Below are 15,975 nucleotides of genomic sequence, written 5' to 3'. Positions count from 1 at the left end.
ATAAGCGGCAAGGATTTACCGTATAGCACAGGGAACTATATTCAATATCTCGAAATAATCTATAGTGGAATATAATCTGAAAAATATATATATAACTGAATCACTTTGCTGTACACCTGAAACTAACGCAATACTATAAATCAGTGATATTTCAATTAAAAAAAAAGCCACACATTTTTTCCCAGGCTTTTAGTACTTTGTTAAACTAAATAAAATTGACATGTCATATAATTTTGCCATTCTCGGTTAATCCAGCAATTTTTAAAATACCTTCTGCATAAGGTATTCTTATCTTTCTACTTGAAATCTACACTTAGCCAATAAATGTAAATGGCCCAGCCATAGGCAGATCCTTGTTGAGGCCAAGTTTCCAGTCCCATCTATAGAACTACTTGGTTGCCATGAGCACATTCCGGTTCCATTATTGACTTACGAGACCATGTTCCTGCATCTCTACGTTAGAGTGACATTTTTATTCAGGATGTATACTGCTTCTTCTAAGTATAACTTCATTCAGGCAATGGTGGTATTCTTTGCATTTCTTTCACGGGCAGCAAATGAAACCAACAGACCATAAATTGACCAGTTTGTACTATCATGCTTTTGGTATTTATGTCCTTGTCAAAAGGAGATATTACTATATTGCTGATACCAGGTAATTGAGGGGAAATATGAGTTAAAACTTTTTAAAAATTAATAAATTTTTATCTCTGGGGAAATTAGATTTCAGGCCCTTTTATTGGGTTTCTTCTAATCTGGGGTATTGCTGCATAATGTGTAACTGACCCATAGCAGTGAACCTAGGCTTACTAATTCAAGGCTGAAGACTGTAGTCACTGGGACTTAGTAAAATAATTTAGGGTGATTCCTTATTCGTTTACTAAGTGAACGGGATTAAGGTCCAGTAGCTAACAGGAGGTATAGGAACTGTTTTAATATGCCTAGTTAAGGGTAAAAATATAGAAATAGGTGCCCCAAAGCTTCATTTCCTTTGACCCTTTAGTAACTGTTTGACTTGGGTAAGTCACTTCCTTTTTTGACCCTGGTTTCCTTATCTCTGAAATATGAGGGGTTGGGCTGCATTATCTCGGATGTCCCTTCTAGCCTTTACTGTGCTGTGTAACCCTCATATAACTAAACAGTTATGTGCTGTTAGTTGTCCCAGCATCTAGCTCCACTCATGATTTTTCTGGCAAAGATAAGGAATTGAGAAGAGTGATCCAGACTCACTTCCATGTTGAAGTAAGACGTATTCTGACTGAGCTTCCCTGTGTTCAACTGTTACTTCTGTCTACAGTGCAGTGAACTGTTTATGCATAGGAATTATCCCTTTGATTTGACATTTAGAGTGTCAGACAATAGAATCTCACTCTATGTTGCCTAATGCCTGTCAAGAGCTCAGGTGCAAAAAAATATATGAATGGAGAATTGTTTGGAAGAAATGACATCTATCCATCCCTCTAGCCTAGATACATATGATACATAAGAGCTGTAGCCTTCTGTAAATTGCTTTTATGGAACTCCAAGCTTCTGACATTTTCCATTGACCCATTTTGAAATTGTTATAAAGAACAGTCCTCCAAACTGTTTATTGTATTTACTGTCAATGTGTCATCAAGGACAAAGAGTTCACTGTGAGACACTTTTTTTTTTTAATGAGACTTCATGGGAGAATACTTGTACTTCTAAGAAACTGGTTTGTTTTTATTTTATGAACATTGAATTCTGTTAACTCATGATGTCTATCTCTTTGCATTGGTTATTTGGAAACTTAGAGCAGTTTTATGGCCCACTTCTCAATGAATGTTTGGTAATTTTGGAGCACAGTTTCAGTATAATCAGTCCTCATCTTATTTCTCCTTGATGGTGATTTTCCCACCTTTATCTTAATGTGTCTTTTGTTGTTGCCTCATTTTTTCTGGATTGAAGAGAGATTTAAAATAACTAAAGTTAAAATAGAGAGATGACTGGAAGGATGGAAAAGAGTGAATAACAGTGTTAAACAGCTGTTACATGATTTGCTCTGAATTATGTTTTATAACATTAGAGGTCATTTTAAGACTGTTTTTGATATAATGCCAGAATGTAGCCATGTCTCGTGAAAAAAGTGTTGAATAACAGAATCACAATAACATTTCGGGAGCCAGAATATTTTACAGAAGGAAGCTATTTAGTACAATTTAGGGGATTTTATTTTATTTTATTTTTTAGATAACCTAAACAGTGATGGAAGAGAAAGTATTGATTATTGATACTATCTTGTACATTGATACTATCTTGTACAGTTTATCATATAAGGACCTTACTGCGTTAGCACTCAGGGCCTGCTTAGAAAGCCTAGATGTGTCCCATTTCTTCCTGACACAGGAATTATGTTTAGAAGCACGCCATGTGACTCTCTCCTCTCTTCCCTTGTACTGTTAGTACCTTGCCCTGGAAGGCTCTTCCCTCCCTATCCAAATCCTATGTATTGTCCAAAGCTTCACTTGGACCCACCTGCTTCATATGGCCTTTGCAGAATACTCCCCCACTTTCCTCTCCCCTCTGTGAGCTCCTGCAGTGTGTTCAGTACCCTTTGCACTGCACACATCTGCACACATTCATATTGCTGAGTATAGTTTCATGGATTAGTCTGGAAGGCCCCAAGTAGCTCATGAGTTCTGTGACAGCCAACTAGGTCTTAGTCACACACCCAGCCTGATACTGTACAGAGAGTAATTGCTCTAAACACTGCCTTGTGGTTTGCCCAATTCCTGGGACTCACCTAGCTTGTCTTCCCCATTCTCAGGTTCTTTTTGTGCCAGATGCCAACTTTCCTTCCAGTACCTTAAGGTTATCATCATCCAGTCCTGGTGCTACTGTCTCTCCTTCATCATCAGATGCAGAATATGATAAACTGCCTGTATGTATTTCATTCATGCATTGAAGTTCATATTTCTCAGCAATGGTTTTGAGTTATTGCAGAATTCTACATGTTATTTTTCACAAGAGTTCATCTGAAACTCTCCTCCCTCGACAAAGAGGTGGGGTTAAGTAGTTTGTCATTAGTTGAGAGAAGAAACCTGTTCACATTTAAGGTCTCAAAGGCAGAAATGCATGTCTTATTTATGTAGAAGTATGAAGTTAAACTCTCAATGAGACCAATAATTTATTTGTACTACTTTACTCCTTTTTCTAAAGAATTTGAACCATGAGTCCAATATAAATTCTTTCATTTAAGGTATTTTCTAAAGACACTTGGTGAGGCATTTTTATGGGTTCATACATATGTGCTTTTTAAAAATCTTAGTTTGATTTGGGTGATATTTTTGAAGGTTGAAAGACATATGCCTTTTTTTATGTTCACGTTAAATAGGAACAGGTTACTTACAGGGAACGTTGATGGCTTGATTCAAATAAATGAATAATCTTTTGAAAAAGTGCTTCTATTTGATTTTGGAAAATTTTGCTTTCTAAAGGATGCTGACTTAGCAAGAAAGGCCTTAAAACCCATTGAGAGAGTCTTGTCATCCACTTCTGAAGAGGACGAGCCAGGCGTGGTAAAATTCTTAAAAATGAATTGTCGCTACTTCACCGATGGAAAGGTATATGGCTATGCCATTTTTTTCCTTTTCTTGGAGTCTGTGGAAAACTAAACTAGTTCCAAAAGACTGAAGGCAGGCTATTTTAAAATATCTTAGCTGAAGTTTCAGCTTTAAGATTTCACAACTGTCCATTAGTTTTCCCCTCTTGGATGCCTGACATTTGACTTACTGAGGGAATAACAGTCATCACGTTGAAATGCGATTCTTTGTGACCTTGGGTTCATTACTTATATTTCAGTTCTTAGCCCATAAATTGTTAGAGAGACAGTACAGAATGTGTTTAAGAGCAAATGCTGGAGTCGGGCTCACTGAACTTAAATTCCAACTCTACCACCACTAGCTCTGAGACGATGGGCAAAGTATTTGAATTTCTTAAGCTTCCATTTTTCCTCATCTATAAAGTGGGAACAATAATAAAATTTAACTCATAGGGTATGTTAATTAAAAGAAAATTCATGTGAAGAGCTAAACAGCTAACCTGGAAAATGGTTAAGTTCTCGACCTGTTTGCCGCTAGAAATTCTGGTATGAAAAATGTCTGTTACATCGTGGTTTCAGTTTTTTGGTTGTTGGTGTTTTGTCTAAAGAACAAATCTGACATTTTGTGAGCCTCTGAAGAAGGGGTAATATTGATATAAAGCGAATTCCTGTGCTCATAGTAGAGACTTCATGCCAGGTTCAAATGATAGGAAAATACATTATTGATATGCACTTGAAACTTTTGCAACCAAGACTAAGTAGTGCTGAAAGGCAAAACTTTTTGCCAAGGTGATCACTAAACTCATTAAGAGTATCAAAATAAATAACTTACCTAGGGTTTCCCTGGTGGCGCAGTGGTTGAGAGTCCGTCTGCCGATGCAGGGGACACGGGTTTGTGCCCCGCTCCGGGAAGATCCCACATGCCGCGGAGCTGTTGGGCCCGTGAGCCATGGCCACTGAGCCTGCGCGTCCGGAGCCTGTGCTCCGCAACGGGAGAGGCCACAACAGTGAGAGGCCCGTGTACCGCAAAAATAAATAAATAAAAAAAATAACTTACCTAAAGGGAGTTATTTATATCCTGCTGTCCCTGGTTGATAACATCCCTGTGGCCAACAGGGTCTACCATATAAACTGACCAAGTTTCAGACTTTAAGTACCCACCAAGCTACTGTTCTTTGCTTTCGGTTTCCGTAGTTTGGATATATTCACTTTTGTCTGCAAAAATTTCATACTCCTATTTGTGTCAGATTTTGCTGAATGTGGGCTTTCTAAGCATCTTAGAGCAAAATATTAGAAGTGCAGCCGCTCCCTTAGCACAGTACCGGGCACTTGCTGGACAGGTAGTGAATATGTGCTGAGTGGATTGTAGAGTACCCAGTTCTCAATTTGGAAGGTACCTGGGACAGCCCTTCTCATTTTACAGACAGGGCGTTGGCGAATCTGAGACATACATGTGAAACCCAAGATCCTACCACAATTGTACTATTGCAGCAGCCATGCTAGAACCAGGCTCAGCTGATTGCCACAGCGAGGCAAGCCTGTTTCTCTGCTCAGCACACCGCACCCAACGTTGTATTTCATCAGCCTGTTTTTTCCAGCCCTTGTAGAGGGGATGCAATTGCCCTGCAGGATACCATGGTTCAGAAGGTCAATGGAATGGCAACATAAGTTCATTAAAGCTGCTAGGGTGGTTGCATCTTGCCTGTAGCAACTCTGTACTGTCTTTTTCTTCAGGGTGTGGTCGGAGGTGTCATGATCGTTACTCCTAACAATATCATGTTTGACCCTCATAAGTCCGATCCCCTGGTCATTGAAAATGGGTGTGAGGAGTACGGCCTCATTTGCCCCATGGAAGAGGTTGTTTCCATCGCGCTCTACAATGACATCTCCCACATGAAGATCAAAGATGCCTTGCCATCGTAAGAGATCTTTCTTTGTTTACCAGAAAAAGGAGTTTTGGGAGAATTAAATGCAATTAAAAAGTGAGGGCATTGGCAGGAGTGAGAGATTGTGTAGAGGTGAATTTGAAGGTAGAATATTTGTGCACTAAATTTTAAAAAATAGAAAAAGGAGAGGAAATGGAAATGATAAGGTCAATAAGGAAGAGTGAAACATTCAAATCAAAAAATCACGTAATAATGGTATTTCTTTGGCTTATTTTTCTGAAGAGCAATGCATGTTCTTAATTTATGAAAGAATAAATGAAGTTTCTCTGAAAGAATTTGTCTGATTATCGATAAGAGAATAGTATTTTCTCTTTGGTTTAATTGGTAAACAGAGTTACGTTCTTCCTCATTCAAATTCTAGGATAGGTATCTTCCCAGCTCGTGTGTTTCCTTAATCCTGTGTGGAGAGAGATTTGCGTGGACATGCAGAGGCACTGCCCCTGTAACCAGAATACCTTAAGTGGTGTGCAAAGGCTGTAATAGTAGTTTGTTTTGTCTCTTAAATGTAGATGGATATTACTTTAGTCCTGATTACTTTTGCCTTGTAAAACTGAGTTTTTTGATTTAAAGAAGCTCCCCATGAAGAAAGGGTTTAAGAAAACTCAGAATCGATTCACTTGTAGGGATAAGCTGACTCTTTCTGTCATTTTGTCAGTGTGCCTATTTCTGTATACTATATATGTGCTAGCAGTAAAACACTTTAGAAACTCTCAGTGATAGCAAGGTAAAGGCAAAGCAGTGGGTCCAACAGAACAAAGGGAAGCTAGCCCCTTGGGCTCAGGAAAAGAAGGGAAGGTAACTAGGGAACTAACCCAGACACAGCATCCCTAGGGGTTTATGCCAGCAGGTTCCCCTGGACTTCTACAGTCCTTAGCATCTGATCCACTAGACCCTTACATGCCCAGCCACTGAAGGAACCACTGGAGCATGGTCACTGGGTAGTTTCCAAGTTCTGGCAGAAGTGCCTAGAGGTTTAGGAGGCAGTGTAGCAGACCAGGCAGTCCTGCAGGATGATGCCTGGGTTTCCCTGGCTCTGCCACTTATGGCTCCATGACCTTCACGAGTGACTGAATCTTGAGCCTCGGTTTTCTCATCTGTAAAATGGAATTAATAGTATTCTTCTGCTTGCAGAGCTGTTACAAGATCTAAAAGCATTGATATACCAAAACTCTTAGAAAATAGCCTGGTACCTGGTACCTAATAAGTATAGGCTGTTTATTTGAACCTTCAGTTCATATCTGAAGCTCTAATCATTGTTCTGTGGGAATCTTTTATTCACGCAGTATGAGGCTTCTGATGCATCTTAGTGCGCACCTCTTGTGTGGCAAGGATATGAAGATAAGTGGGTCACGGCCCCTGTCCTGCAGTTTACTGGGTGCGACAGGTGGAGAGAAGTGGTAATTGAACAACACTGTAGATACAGACGTGCACACGGCATTCCATGAGAACCATGTGAAGGAGTGTCCAGCTACCTTGGAATCTTAGATGAGAAGGAGGAGAGGGAGTGAAAGAGTCACTTTGGGGAAGAAAGTGTGAACATGAGGTGACAAGAGGAAAGAAGATAAGAGTAGGTAAAGATACAGTTAAGTTTGGAAGTGGATGCACAGGCAGATAGGGACATTTCTTGCCCAATGATGGCTTCAGTGGAGTAATACTGTTACACATCTTCAGCTTAGGATGTTACGTATTCTTTTAATAATAGGGAAGGTACATTCTTACAGAAAGATTTCTCTCAATGTGAGATTGTGTTTCATGATCCGGGCCTAATGCTGTAGATGGGGGGAGAGAGAGGAGTTGAGAATTGGCTCCTAATGTGTTGAAATTATTTCAGAATTGTACAGTGATTGCTACCGTGGATGCAGGTATATAAAGACTTCTTAGGCTAATGAACAGTATGTGCACCAATGAGCAAAATAGAATGTGGTAGTGGAATCAGTGTGAAATGAACTTGGTATTGACCTCAGAATTCCATCAATTGTTTAAAGTAGTTTAAATTTCATTATTTAAAGTTGTATGGTAAAACAAGAAGTGCAAATTATCTAGCTGCCACGTGCAAATAGTTTTTAAAAGAGAGAGAGTGTGTGTGTGTGTGTGTGTGTGTGTATGTGCGTGTGTAAAATCTCTCCATCCTCACCTTCAGGCTTTATATATTTTGTGTAAGACATTTTGTAACTCCAGCTGCCACGGAGACTAGGAACAGAACAACCGAAAGGATTATTGGTCATTACTAGGTCTCTGGCTGAGTCTAGAAAACATTAATTAACAGCAGAGCGAGTTGACACCACTATGTACTTTGCCCCAGCAGAGCTTGACAGTTGCGATGCAGAAAAAGAGATGGCTGAATTAATCCCGGCTTGGATTAGGTAGAACAAGAAGGGAGGGATAGACAAGAAGGTAATATAGGAGGCTGATTAGAGTGCAGTCAAATGCATTCTTTGTGGGGGTCAAGCTAGCTAGAGAAGGAAGAGATGAGGAAGGGGCTTAGGTGTTCATGGAAGATGGTTTTGCTTATTAATTTGCTAGTTAAGTATGTGAAAAGCTGGGCTTCTTTCTTACAGGACTTACTTTGGCCTTTAATATGCCAAATTAAATTTTGGGTCTGAAAATGGAAATTATACTACATTACACTAACTTATTTGACTCTAAGATTGAAGCATCTTTAACATCTCCTGAGATGCTCACGTTGAGCAGAACACTTTTGTATGTGCAGGTTCCTGAAGAACAGAGATACTGTCACAATTGTCTTTTAGCATGTGGTGTTTAGGGGCTCGATGAATGATTATTGAATTGTAATGAATTATGAATTAGAGGCTTTTTAAAGCATTTGTCAGAGGCTGACAATTACATAGGCTTTTATTTTGTATTGGAAAAAGCATGGGTGTTCCATGCAAGTGATTTATTCGGTAACTTTGGGGAGACAGTTCAAGTTCAGTAACTTGAACTTCCTGGCACTTTGTTGAGTATTGTCATAATTATTTCAAAGCAAGAAGAATAAAGTATTACCTGAATATGATCTAGCCTTTTTAGAAAATTTATTTCTGAAATCCAAAAATATTATTTTTAAATAGGGTTTTTATACCTCTGTGTTTTAACCCACTATCGACACTAGGGTAAGCGGAAATACAGATTTAAAAAAGTGTTTCTTGACAATTTATTTTACACTTTGGAGAGCATGTTTAATCAATGTTTTCTGTGTAAATCAAATCTGGGTAGTAGAGCATCTGTTATTAAGGAAGAACAATTAACTGTGTCCCAGTTCAAAATTTTATAGAAAAGTAAATTGAATGAGCTCTTACTTATAATAATTAGTATAAATTTCTTAACTCTTTCATTTTATTACAATATCAATTTTACTTTATGGCAATGAGTAACTGATAAAACCTCAAATCTGCTTAGTAAAGCATCTGTTATTAAGGAAAAACAATTGACTGTGTCCCAGGTAACTATAAAATTTTAAACTGTAAAATGGAGCAGGTGCTATATATCCACAATAATAGTGGAAATCATCCTCTTGCATCTCCTTCAGGAGTAGAAGGATGTCTTTTATTGGAAGCATCAGATCTTCCAAAATTATGGTTCAGTGTCAGTCATTTTATAGAGCAGTTAAATGAGTAGCTACTCAGTCAATGAGCCATTCAGAATTAATGTAGTTGGTTTATGTACTATTTTATAAAAAAGGAAAAGCCTTGAATATCTAAGGAATTTTAGTCATAGTACTGAAACAGTCCCTCTCCTTTGTCCTTCATGAAAATCAGAAACATTATTTCATCATTAAAAATCTGGTGGGTGACATCTCCATGTTCATAAATGACCTCAAATACCATTCATTTGCTTCTAATAGGATATGCGAGCAACTCTCATGGTTCTTTATTTTGCCACTTTTTATAGTTGATTTTATTTTTCATTTTGAAGTCGATTTCTGGATTTCATTTCCTTATTTTAAAGTCCTTTAAACGTAAATTTAAGTTGTAGTGTATTTATGTTTTGGTTTTTGGCTGGGTTTTGTTTTGGTTTTTGCCTTTCATCCATTTTGTTTTGGTTTTTGTTTTTAACATTCCATGTGCACCCACCATTTTTCCCCCCACAGTGACCTACCTCAGGATCTTTGTCCTCTGTACAGGCCTGGAGAATGGGAAGACCTGGCTTCAGAAAAGGATATCAACCCATTCAGTAAGTTCAAATCTCTCAACAAAGAAAAACGGCAGCAGAATGGAGAGAGAACCATCACTTCAGATTCCAAATCAACAAGACCTTTGGAGAAGTCAACAGAACACACAGAAAAGAAACCCTCAGACAGCTCTGTGTCAGACAAGTTAAAGAAACTGGAATTCTCTGCAGAGGCAATCAAACGGTCTGCCACAGTAGCTAAAGTCAGCAAGGAACTTTCTGACACTCAGGCTGCGTTTGAATCTATAGCCAAAGAAAATTCTCTCTTAGGAGAAGAAGACGACTTCGTTGACTTGGAAGAACTTTCTTCTCAAAATGATAGTGGAATGGACAAAAGAGACACCTCAAAGGAGTGCCTTTCTCTTGACCCAGCGGAGCTAAGGAAGACTAAATCACAAATAATCAGTTCTACTACGGAAATGCAGGTGCAGTCAGCCCTGAACTTTTCAGAAACAGAGTGTGATGCTGAATTGAAGGGGACCCTAGATTTAGAAACCTGTGAGAAGCAAGATATAATGCCAGAGGTGGACAAGCAGTCTGGTTCCCCAGAAAGCCGGGTGGAAAACACATTGAACATACATGAAGATCTAGATAAAGTTAAACTCATTGAATATTACCTTAATAAGAACAAAGAAGGGACACAGTTACCTGATAACTTGCAGAAGGCAGAATTAAGTGATGGCAAAAGTATTGAGCCAGTGGGAATAGACATCACTCTTAGTAGTTCTTTTCCCCAGGCAGGTGATCCCCCAATTGAGGGCAATGAACAGCCAGATAAAGCCTGGGTGAAAGAGAGGGCACCCCTTCCATTGCAACTAGGCTCTTCTACAGAAGAAAATATGAATAAAGTGGATCCAGACTCCTCTTTGGAACCTACTCTGGACAACAGCTGCCAGGGTGCACAAATGGATAATAAATCTGAAATTCAGTTATGGCTATTAAAGAGAATTCAGGTACCCATTGAAGGTAAGCCATTTGTAATTTCTTTATATTCTGTTGTATAGGCATATCTTGTTTTATTGTGCTTCACAGATATTGCATTTCTTTTTCTTTTTTTCTTTACAAATTGAAGATTGTGGCAACCCTGTGTCAAGCAAGTCTATGGGCACCTTGTTTCCAACAGTATTTGCCCACTTCATGTCTCTGTGTCACATTTTGGTAATTCTTGCAAGATTTCAGACTTCATTTCATTATTATGGTGATCTGTGATCAGTGATCTTTGATATTACTGCTATAGCTCACTGAAGGCTCAGATGATGGTTGGCATTTTTTAGCAATAAGGGATTCTTTAAGATGTACTTTTTTAGACATAATGCTATTGCACACTTAACAGACTACAGTATAGTATAAACATAACTTTTATATGCACTGGGAAACCAAAAAATTTGTGTTACTTACTAGATTGCGATATTCACTTTATTGTGATGGAACCAAACCCACAAATATCTCCAAGGTATGCCTGTATAGCTGCCTTCCTAAAACTTGTACATGCAATAGCAAAAGTAGTATAATTATTTGAGAACAGTATTTTCTCAATAGGGTATATATCTTTACATTAGAAGGTTTTGAACTGCGTAGGTCCACTTATACACAGATTTTTTTCAATAAATACGAAATACAGTACTACGCCATCCATGGTTGGTTGAATCCATGGAGGGCCAAGTCTGAAGTTATACACAGATTTTTAACTGCACAGGTGTCAGTGCCTCTAAACCCTGTTTTGTTCAGGGCTCAACTGTAATTGGGAAAAATTAGCAATATATGCTATCTATTTTGAACATTAAACTATGACATAGAATTCTATTTCAAAAGTAGTTCACTTTTTTACATCTTTCAGGTAACTTTCCTTTTTCACTTTGAATTTCTAAATCTAAAGGAGTTTTAAAAGGTTTTTGAAGGTATTTCAGTTCTAAACTGAATTGCGTTATGGTATGGTTGGTCCTCAGTACCGTTCATTAATATGTATTCTTGTGGGTTGTTACAATTTTCCACCCTTTGCTGTTTTGTGTGTTGGTTTTTATCCTTATTCCTAGTTTGTAGCATCTCATGTGGTGTAGATAAACCTGAAACATCCAAAGCTTTTTCCTTTTGTGCTAAAGAAGATCTGAAAAATTTAATTAGTCCTAATATGACGATGTTGTATGATGTTTATGCCAACTATCACCAATATCGTCAATAATGAGGAAATTTTTTTCATGTGTGATTCAGATATACTTCCTTCAAAAGAAGAGAAAAGCAAGACTCCACCCATGTTTCTGTGCATTAAAGTGGGAAAACCAATGAGAAAGTCCTTTGCCACTCACACTGCAGCCATGGTCCAGCAGTATGGCAAACGAAGAAAGCAACCAGAGTACTGGTTTGCTGTTCCTCGGGAGAGGTGAGTGTGAGCTAGAATGGGAAATCTGTTGGTCAAGTAGATTCTAATTGCATCTTGATTTTTAATTTAATCTTGAAATAATTTTATTCTTGAATAATAGGTTTTTCTTAATTGTACATTTTAGAATTTCTAGAAGGATATTATTTCAGTAGCTTTCTGCTAAAGGGTGTTTTCAATATAGCAAATTTGAGATCATCCTAGGTACTATGTGCCGAACCACTTTCAAAACTTTCTACCCAGTTGAATTTTAAATGAAGGAAGATTGAGATATTCTAAAGTGCCAGTAATTACAATTGCTATTCTGTTGGGAATAAAGGAATATGATGGAGCAGATCCAAACCCCAAGTGCAATAGAGAGGCATGATTGTAATTTTAAAGCGCCTGTTATTCTGGGGGGACTAAAGATTGCTTTCGCCTTATGGAGAAAAGTATCTGTGACTCAGCAGCGTGAGAAGTGTAACATGAGATCACCTGGGTACGCTCGAGGGGCTATATACCTCTAAAGAGATTTGTGTTTTTAAATTGCCAAAGAAGAAAATTTATTGGTGATGTGACAGTCTAGGATAGCAGGGATAGTGACATAGACATTCTTCAGCAGCAGGTCACTGAAGACATCTTTATAATAGAAATATTTAGGAAATATTATTTTTAGAAAAAATTATTTTTCTTTTGTGTGTAATAGAATAAAATATACTTTCTTTACAAAGGCCTTGCAATTAGTTTTCAAAATTGTTAAATCCACACATTTTTCCTTCTCCTAACTAGTCATCAAGGCATACTTTTTGGCTAACATACCTACCAAGAACAAATACTCACTGAGCTTCCATAAGCATGAATTTTTTTTTTTTAAATGAACTTCCCCCTGATATCTCAGTAGTGAAGAGGTCATTTCATTTATTTATTTGGCTGCACTGTGTGGCTTGTGGGATCTTAGTTCCTCAACCAGGGATTGAACCCGGGCCCACAGCAGTGAAAGCACTGAGTCTTAACCACTGGACCACAAGGGAACTCCAAAGCATGAATTTTTAATAAAGCAAAATTAAATTTCAAGCACGAGCACACCTTCTGGCTGATTAGTACCCAGAATGATAATTCTCATCGAGTTGCCTGATTTTAATAAATCATAGTTTAATGTGAAGATAATTAATAGGATTTTAATGAACAAATTTGTTAACATTTTTTCTGGCTTGGACACAGACCCATGTTTACATAGACGTTAAACATAATCTGTTTCCTATTTACAAAATACACTCCTGTCCTGTGCTTGCAGCCCCAATGCTATCTCCACGAAACTTTAAACTAGGGACACTGAGGAGATACAAAGAAAATATGTGTCTTTCACATTTCTTCTGTTGAAATATTTTTAAATAATAAATTTCTGAAATCCTATTAAAATCAGTGTTCTAGAATCAGATGTCATAGATGGATAAACTGATTTTAAAGGTGGGGAAAACAAAGCACTGAAACTTTCAGCCACGTTTAGGTTATGTGGATTCCTCATCCGTCAGGAAAACTACCTATCATATGTTTTTTTCTCTGGAGAAATGTACTGTTTATAATATAAGGACATTAGGATTTTTCAATTTTATTATCTTTAGTGAGACTTGTGCATACCAAGGAATCTTCTAGAGTAAATTTTTTGCAGTCTCACACATGTAGTTATTTTACTGTCATTCTTTAACCCAGAATAAGTCTGTAATGCTGAAACAGTACTTCTCTTTGACCTCATACAGAGGTGGTTTTTGTGAGCTTTTTAAAGTAGGTCACTTGTTGAATTCTATTACATTGTGTTTTATAGTGTCCATGATTTATTTGTCTTTGGCTAACAAATAACCTGACATTCTTAGTTTTCTTTCTTAAGCTAATCATTAATTAACCAAAGATTTTTCTGGGAGACATTATCTCACTATGTTAATGATTTTTTGTATAGATGTTAGGAATTTTTTTTCTGTTGTTCCTTTATGTATTTCCATCTCTACCTACCCTTAAGAAAAGCTACATTTTAGTTTAAGATAGGGAAAGAAGAAGAAATTCTATCGTTAGCTCCCACCCAGAACTCCAAGTGCACAAGAAATAAAAGTTCATTTTTATTTCCAATTTATGAAATTCTTCAGGACTTTAAGGTCAACAAAGTCCTTAAGGAGCTAGGAAGTGGCGTGCAGTGCTTTTCTCACTCTGATGATAATTTCTGGATTCCCTTGCTACATCAAACTGAGCATTTCTTCTTGCCTTTCTATTTAATGGGTCTTCATATCATTGGAGTTTCAGCAGCAGAGTGAAGTCGCCCTAGCAGTGGCTTTCTTTCTAGGTCATAAGATGCTCTCATAGACCTTCTGTGTGACAGTGTACTCTCATGGGCAGGTCTCTTTGGCTCATGCAAGGCACCGCAGCTCCTTAATGATTTCCTGTTGACATAAGTTCACAAACATGTTTCACTATTCCTCTCTATTGTTCCTAATCAACAGCAGATTAGATGATACAGAGAATGGATCAGTGATCTGGAAGACATAATATAGTGGAAATTATCCAATAAGAACAGCAAAAAGAAAAAACTTTAAATGCAGGTAGTTTAAGGGACCTCTGGGACAATATCAAATGCACTAACATTTGCATAATAGGGGTCCCAGAAAAAGAAGAGAGAAAGGGGCAGAAAACTTTTCTGAAGAAATAATGGCTGAAAACTTTCCTAACCTGGGGAAAGAAACAGACATCCAAGTCCAGGAATCACAGAGAGTCCCGAACAAGATGAACCCAAAGAGATACATACCAAGACATAATTAACAAGGCAAAAGTTAAAGAGAATTTTGAAGACAACAAGAGAAAAACAACTAGTCACATACAAGGGAAGCCCCATAAGATATTAGCTGATTTTTCAACAGAAACTTTGCACGCCACAGTGTGCGGCAGGATATATTTAAAGTGTAGAAAGGAAATATACTTAAAATCAAGAATACTCTACCTGGCAAGTTTATCATTCAGAATTGAAGGAGAGATACAGAGCAAACAAGCAAAAACTAAAGGAGCTCATCACTACTGAACTAACAGGTCTTACAAGAAGTGTTAAAAGGTCTTCTTTAAATGGAAAAGATAAGACCATAACTAGAAATAAAAATATATATGAAAGAAAAAAATCTTACTGATAAAAGCAAATATATAGTAAAGGCAGTGGATTAACCACTTAAAAAGCTTCTGTGAAGGTTAAAAGACAAAAGGAGTAAAATCAACTATAACTACAATAAATGGTTAAGGTATACACAAAATAAAAGGTAAAATAGGATGTCATAAAACATAATACATGCAGGGAAGTGGTAAAAATGTAGTGCTTTTGGGATATGTTTGAACTTACATGACTATCAGCTTAAAATAAACTATATATATATACACACATGTATATGTACATGTGTGTGTGTGCATATGTATATATATGTATATACATGTACATACACATGTCAATATGTATGAACCTCATGGTAACCATAAACAAAAACCTACAATAGATACAAGCAAATAAAGTGAAGGGAACCCAAACATAACATTAAAGAAAATTACTGAACCACAAGGGAAGAGACCAAGAGAAGAAGAAAGGGACAGAAGAACTACAAAAACAACCAGAAAACAATGAACCAAATGGCAATAAGTACACACCTATCAATAATCACTTAAATATAAATGCAGTAAATGTTTCAATCATGAGACACAGGGTGGCTGAGTAGATAAAACAAGACCTGTCTATATGCTGCATACAAAAGACTCACTTCAGCTGAAAAGTTTTTCCTCTAAGATCAGGAACAAGGCAGGGATACCCACTCTTGCCACTTTTATTCAACATAGTATTGGAAGTCCTAACTACAGCAATCAGACAAGAAAAAGAAAAGTCATCCAGAAAGGAAGAAGTAAAACTGTCACTATTTGTAGATAACACA

The 15,975-nt window shown here is 37.4% G+C and overlaps 1 protein-coding gene across 1 annotated transcript in view; it reads left to right on the top strand.

The window, feature by feature from the left end:
- The window catches only part of NCOA7 (nuclear receptor coactivator 7), a 144,150-nt gene that overhangs the window by 86,662 nt on the left and 41,513 nt on the right, over nucleotides 1-15,975 (top strand). Inside the window, exons 6-10 of the mRNA XM_082856106.1 lie at nucleotides 2,789-2,902; nucleotides 3,459-3,584; nucleotides 5,297-5,481; nucleotides 9,596-10,641; nucleotides 11,884-12,052. Of these exons, the coding sequence (XP_082712232.1) occupies nucleotides 2,789-2,902; nucleotides 3,459-3,584; nucleotides 5,297-5,481; nucleotides 9,596-10,641; nucleotides 11,884-12,052 (1,640 nt within the window). The remainder of the gene's footprint in view (nucleotides 1-2,788; nucleotides 2,903-3,458; nucleotides 3,585-5,296; nucleotides 5,482-9,595; nucleotides 10,642-11,883; nucleotides 12,053-15,975) is intronic.

The sequence above is a fragment of the Leucopleurus acutus genome, assembly GCF_964270905.1.
Source record: "Leucopleurus acutus genome assembly, chromosome: 15".
Lineage (NCBI taxonomy): Eukaryota > Metazoa > Chordata > Mammalia > Artiodactyla > Delphinidae > Leucopleurus > Leucopleurus acutus.
The sequence above is the reverse complement of the archived record's forward strand: the minus strand, read 5'-3'. Positions and strand labels throughout refer to the sequence as shown.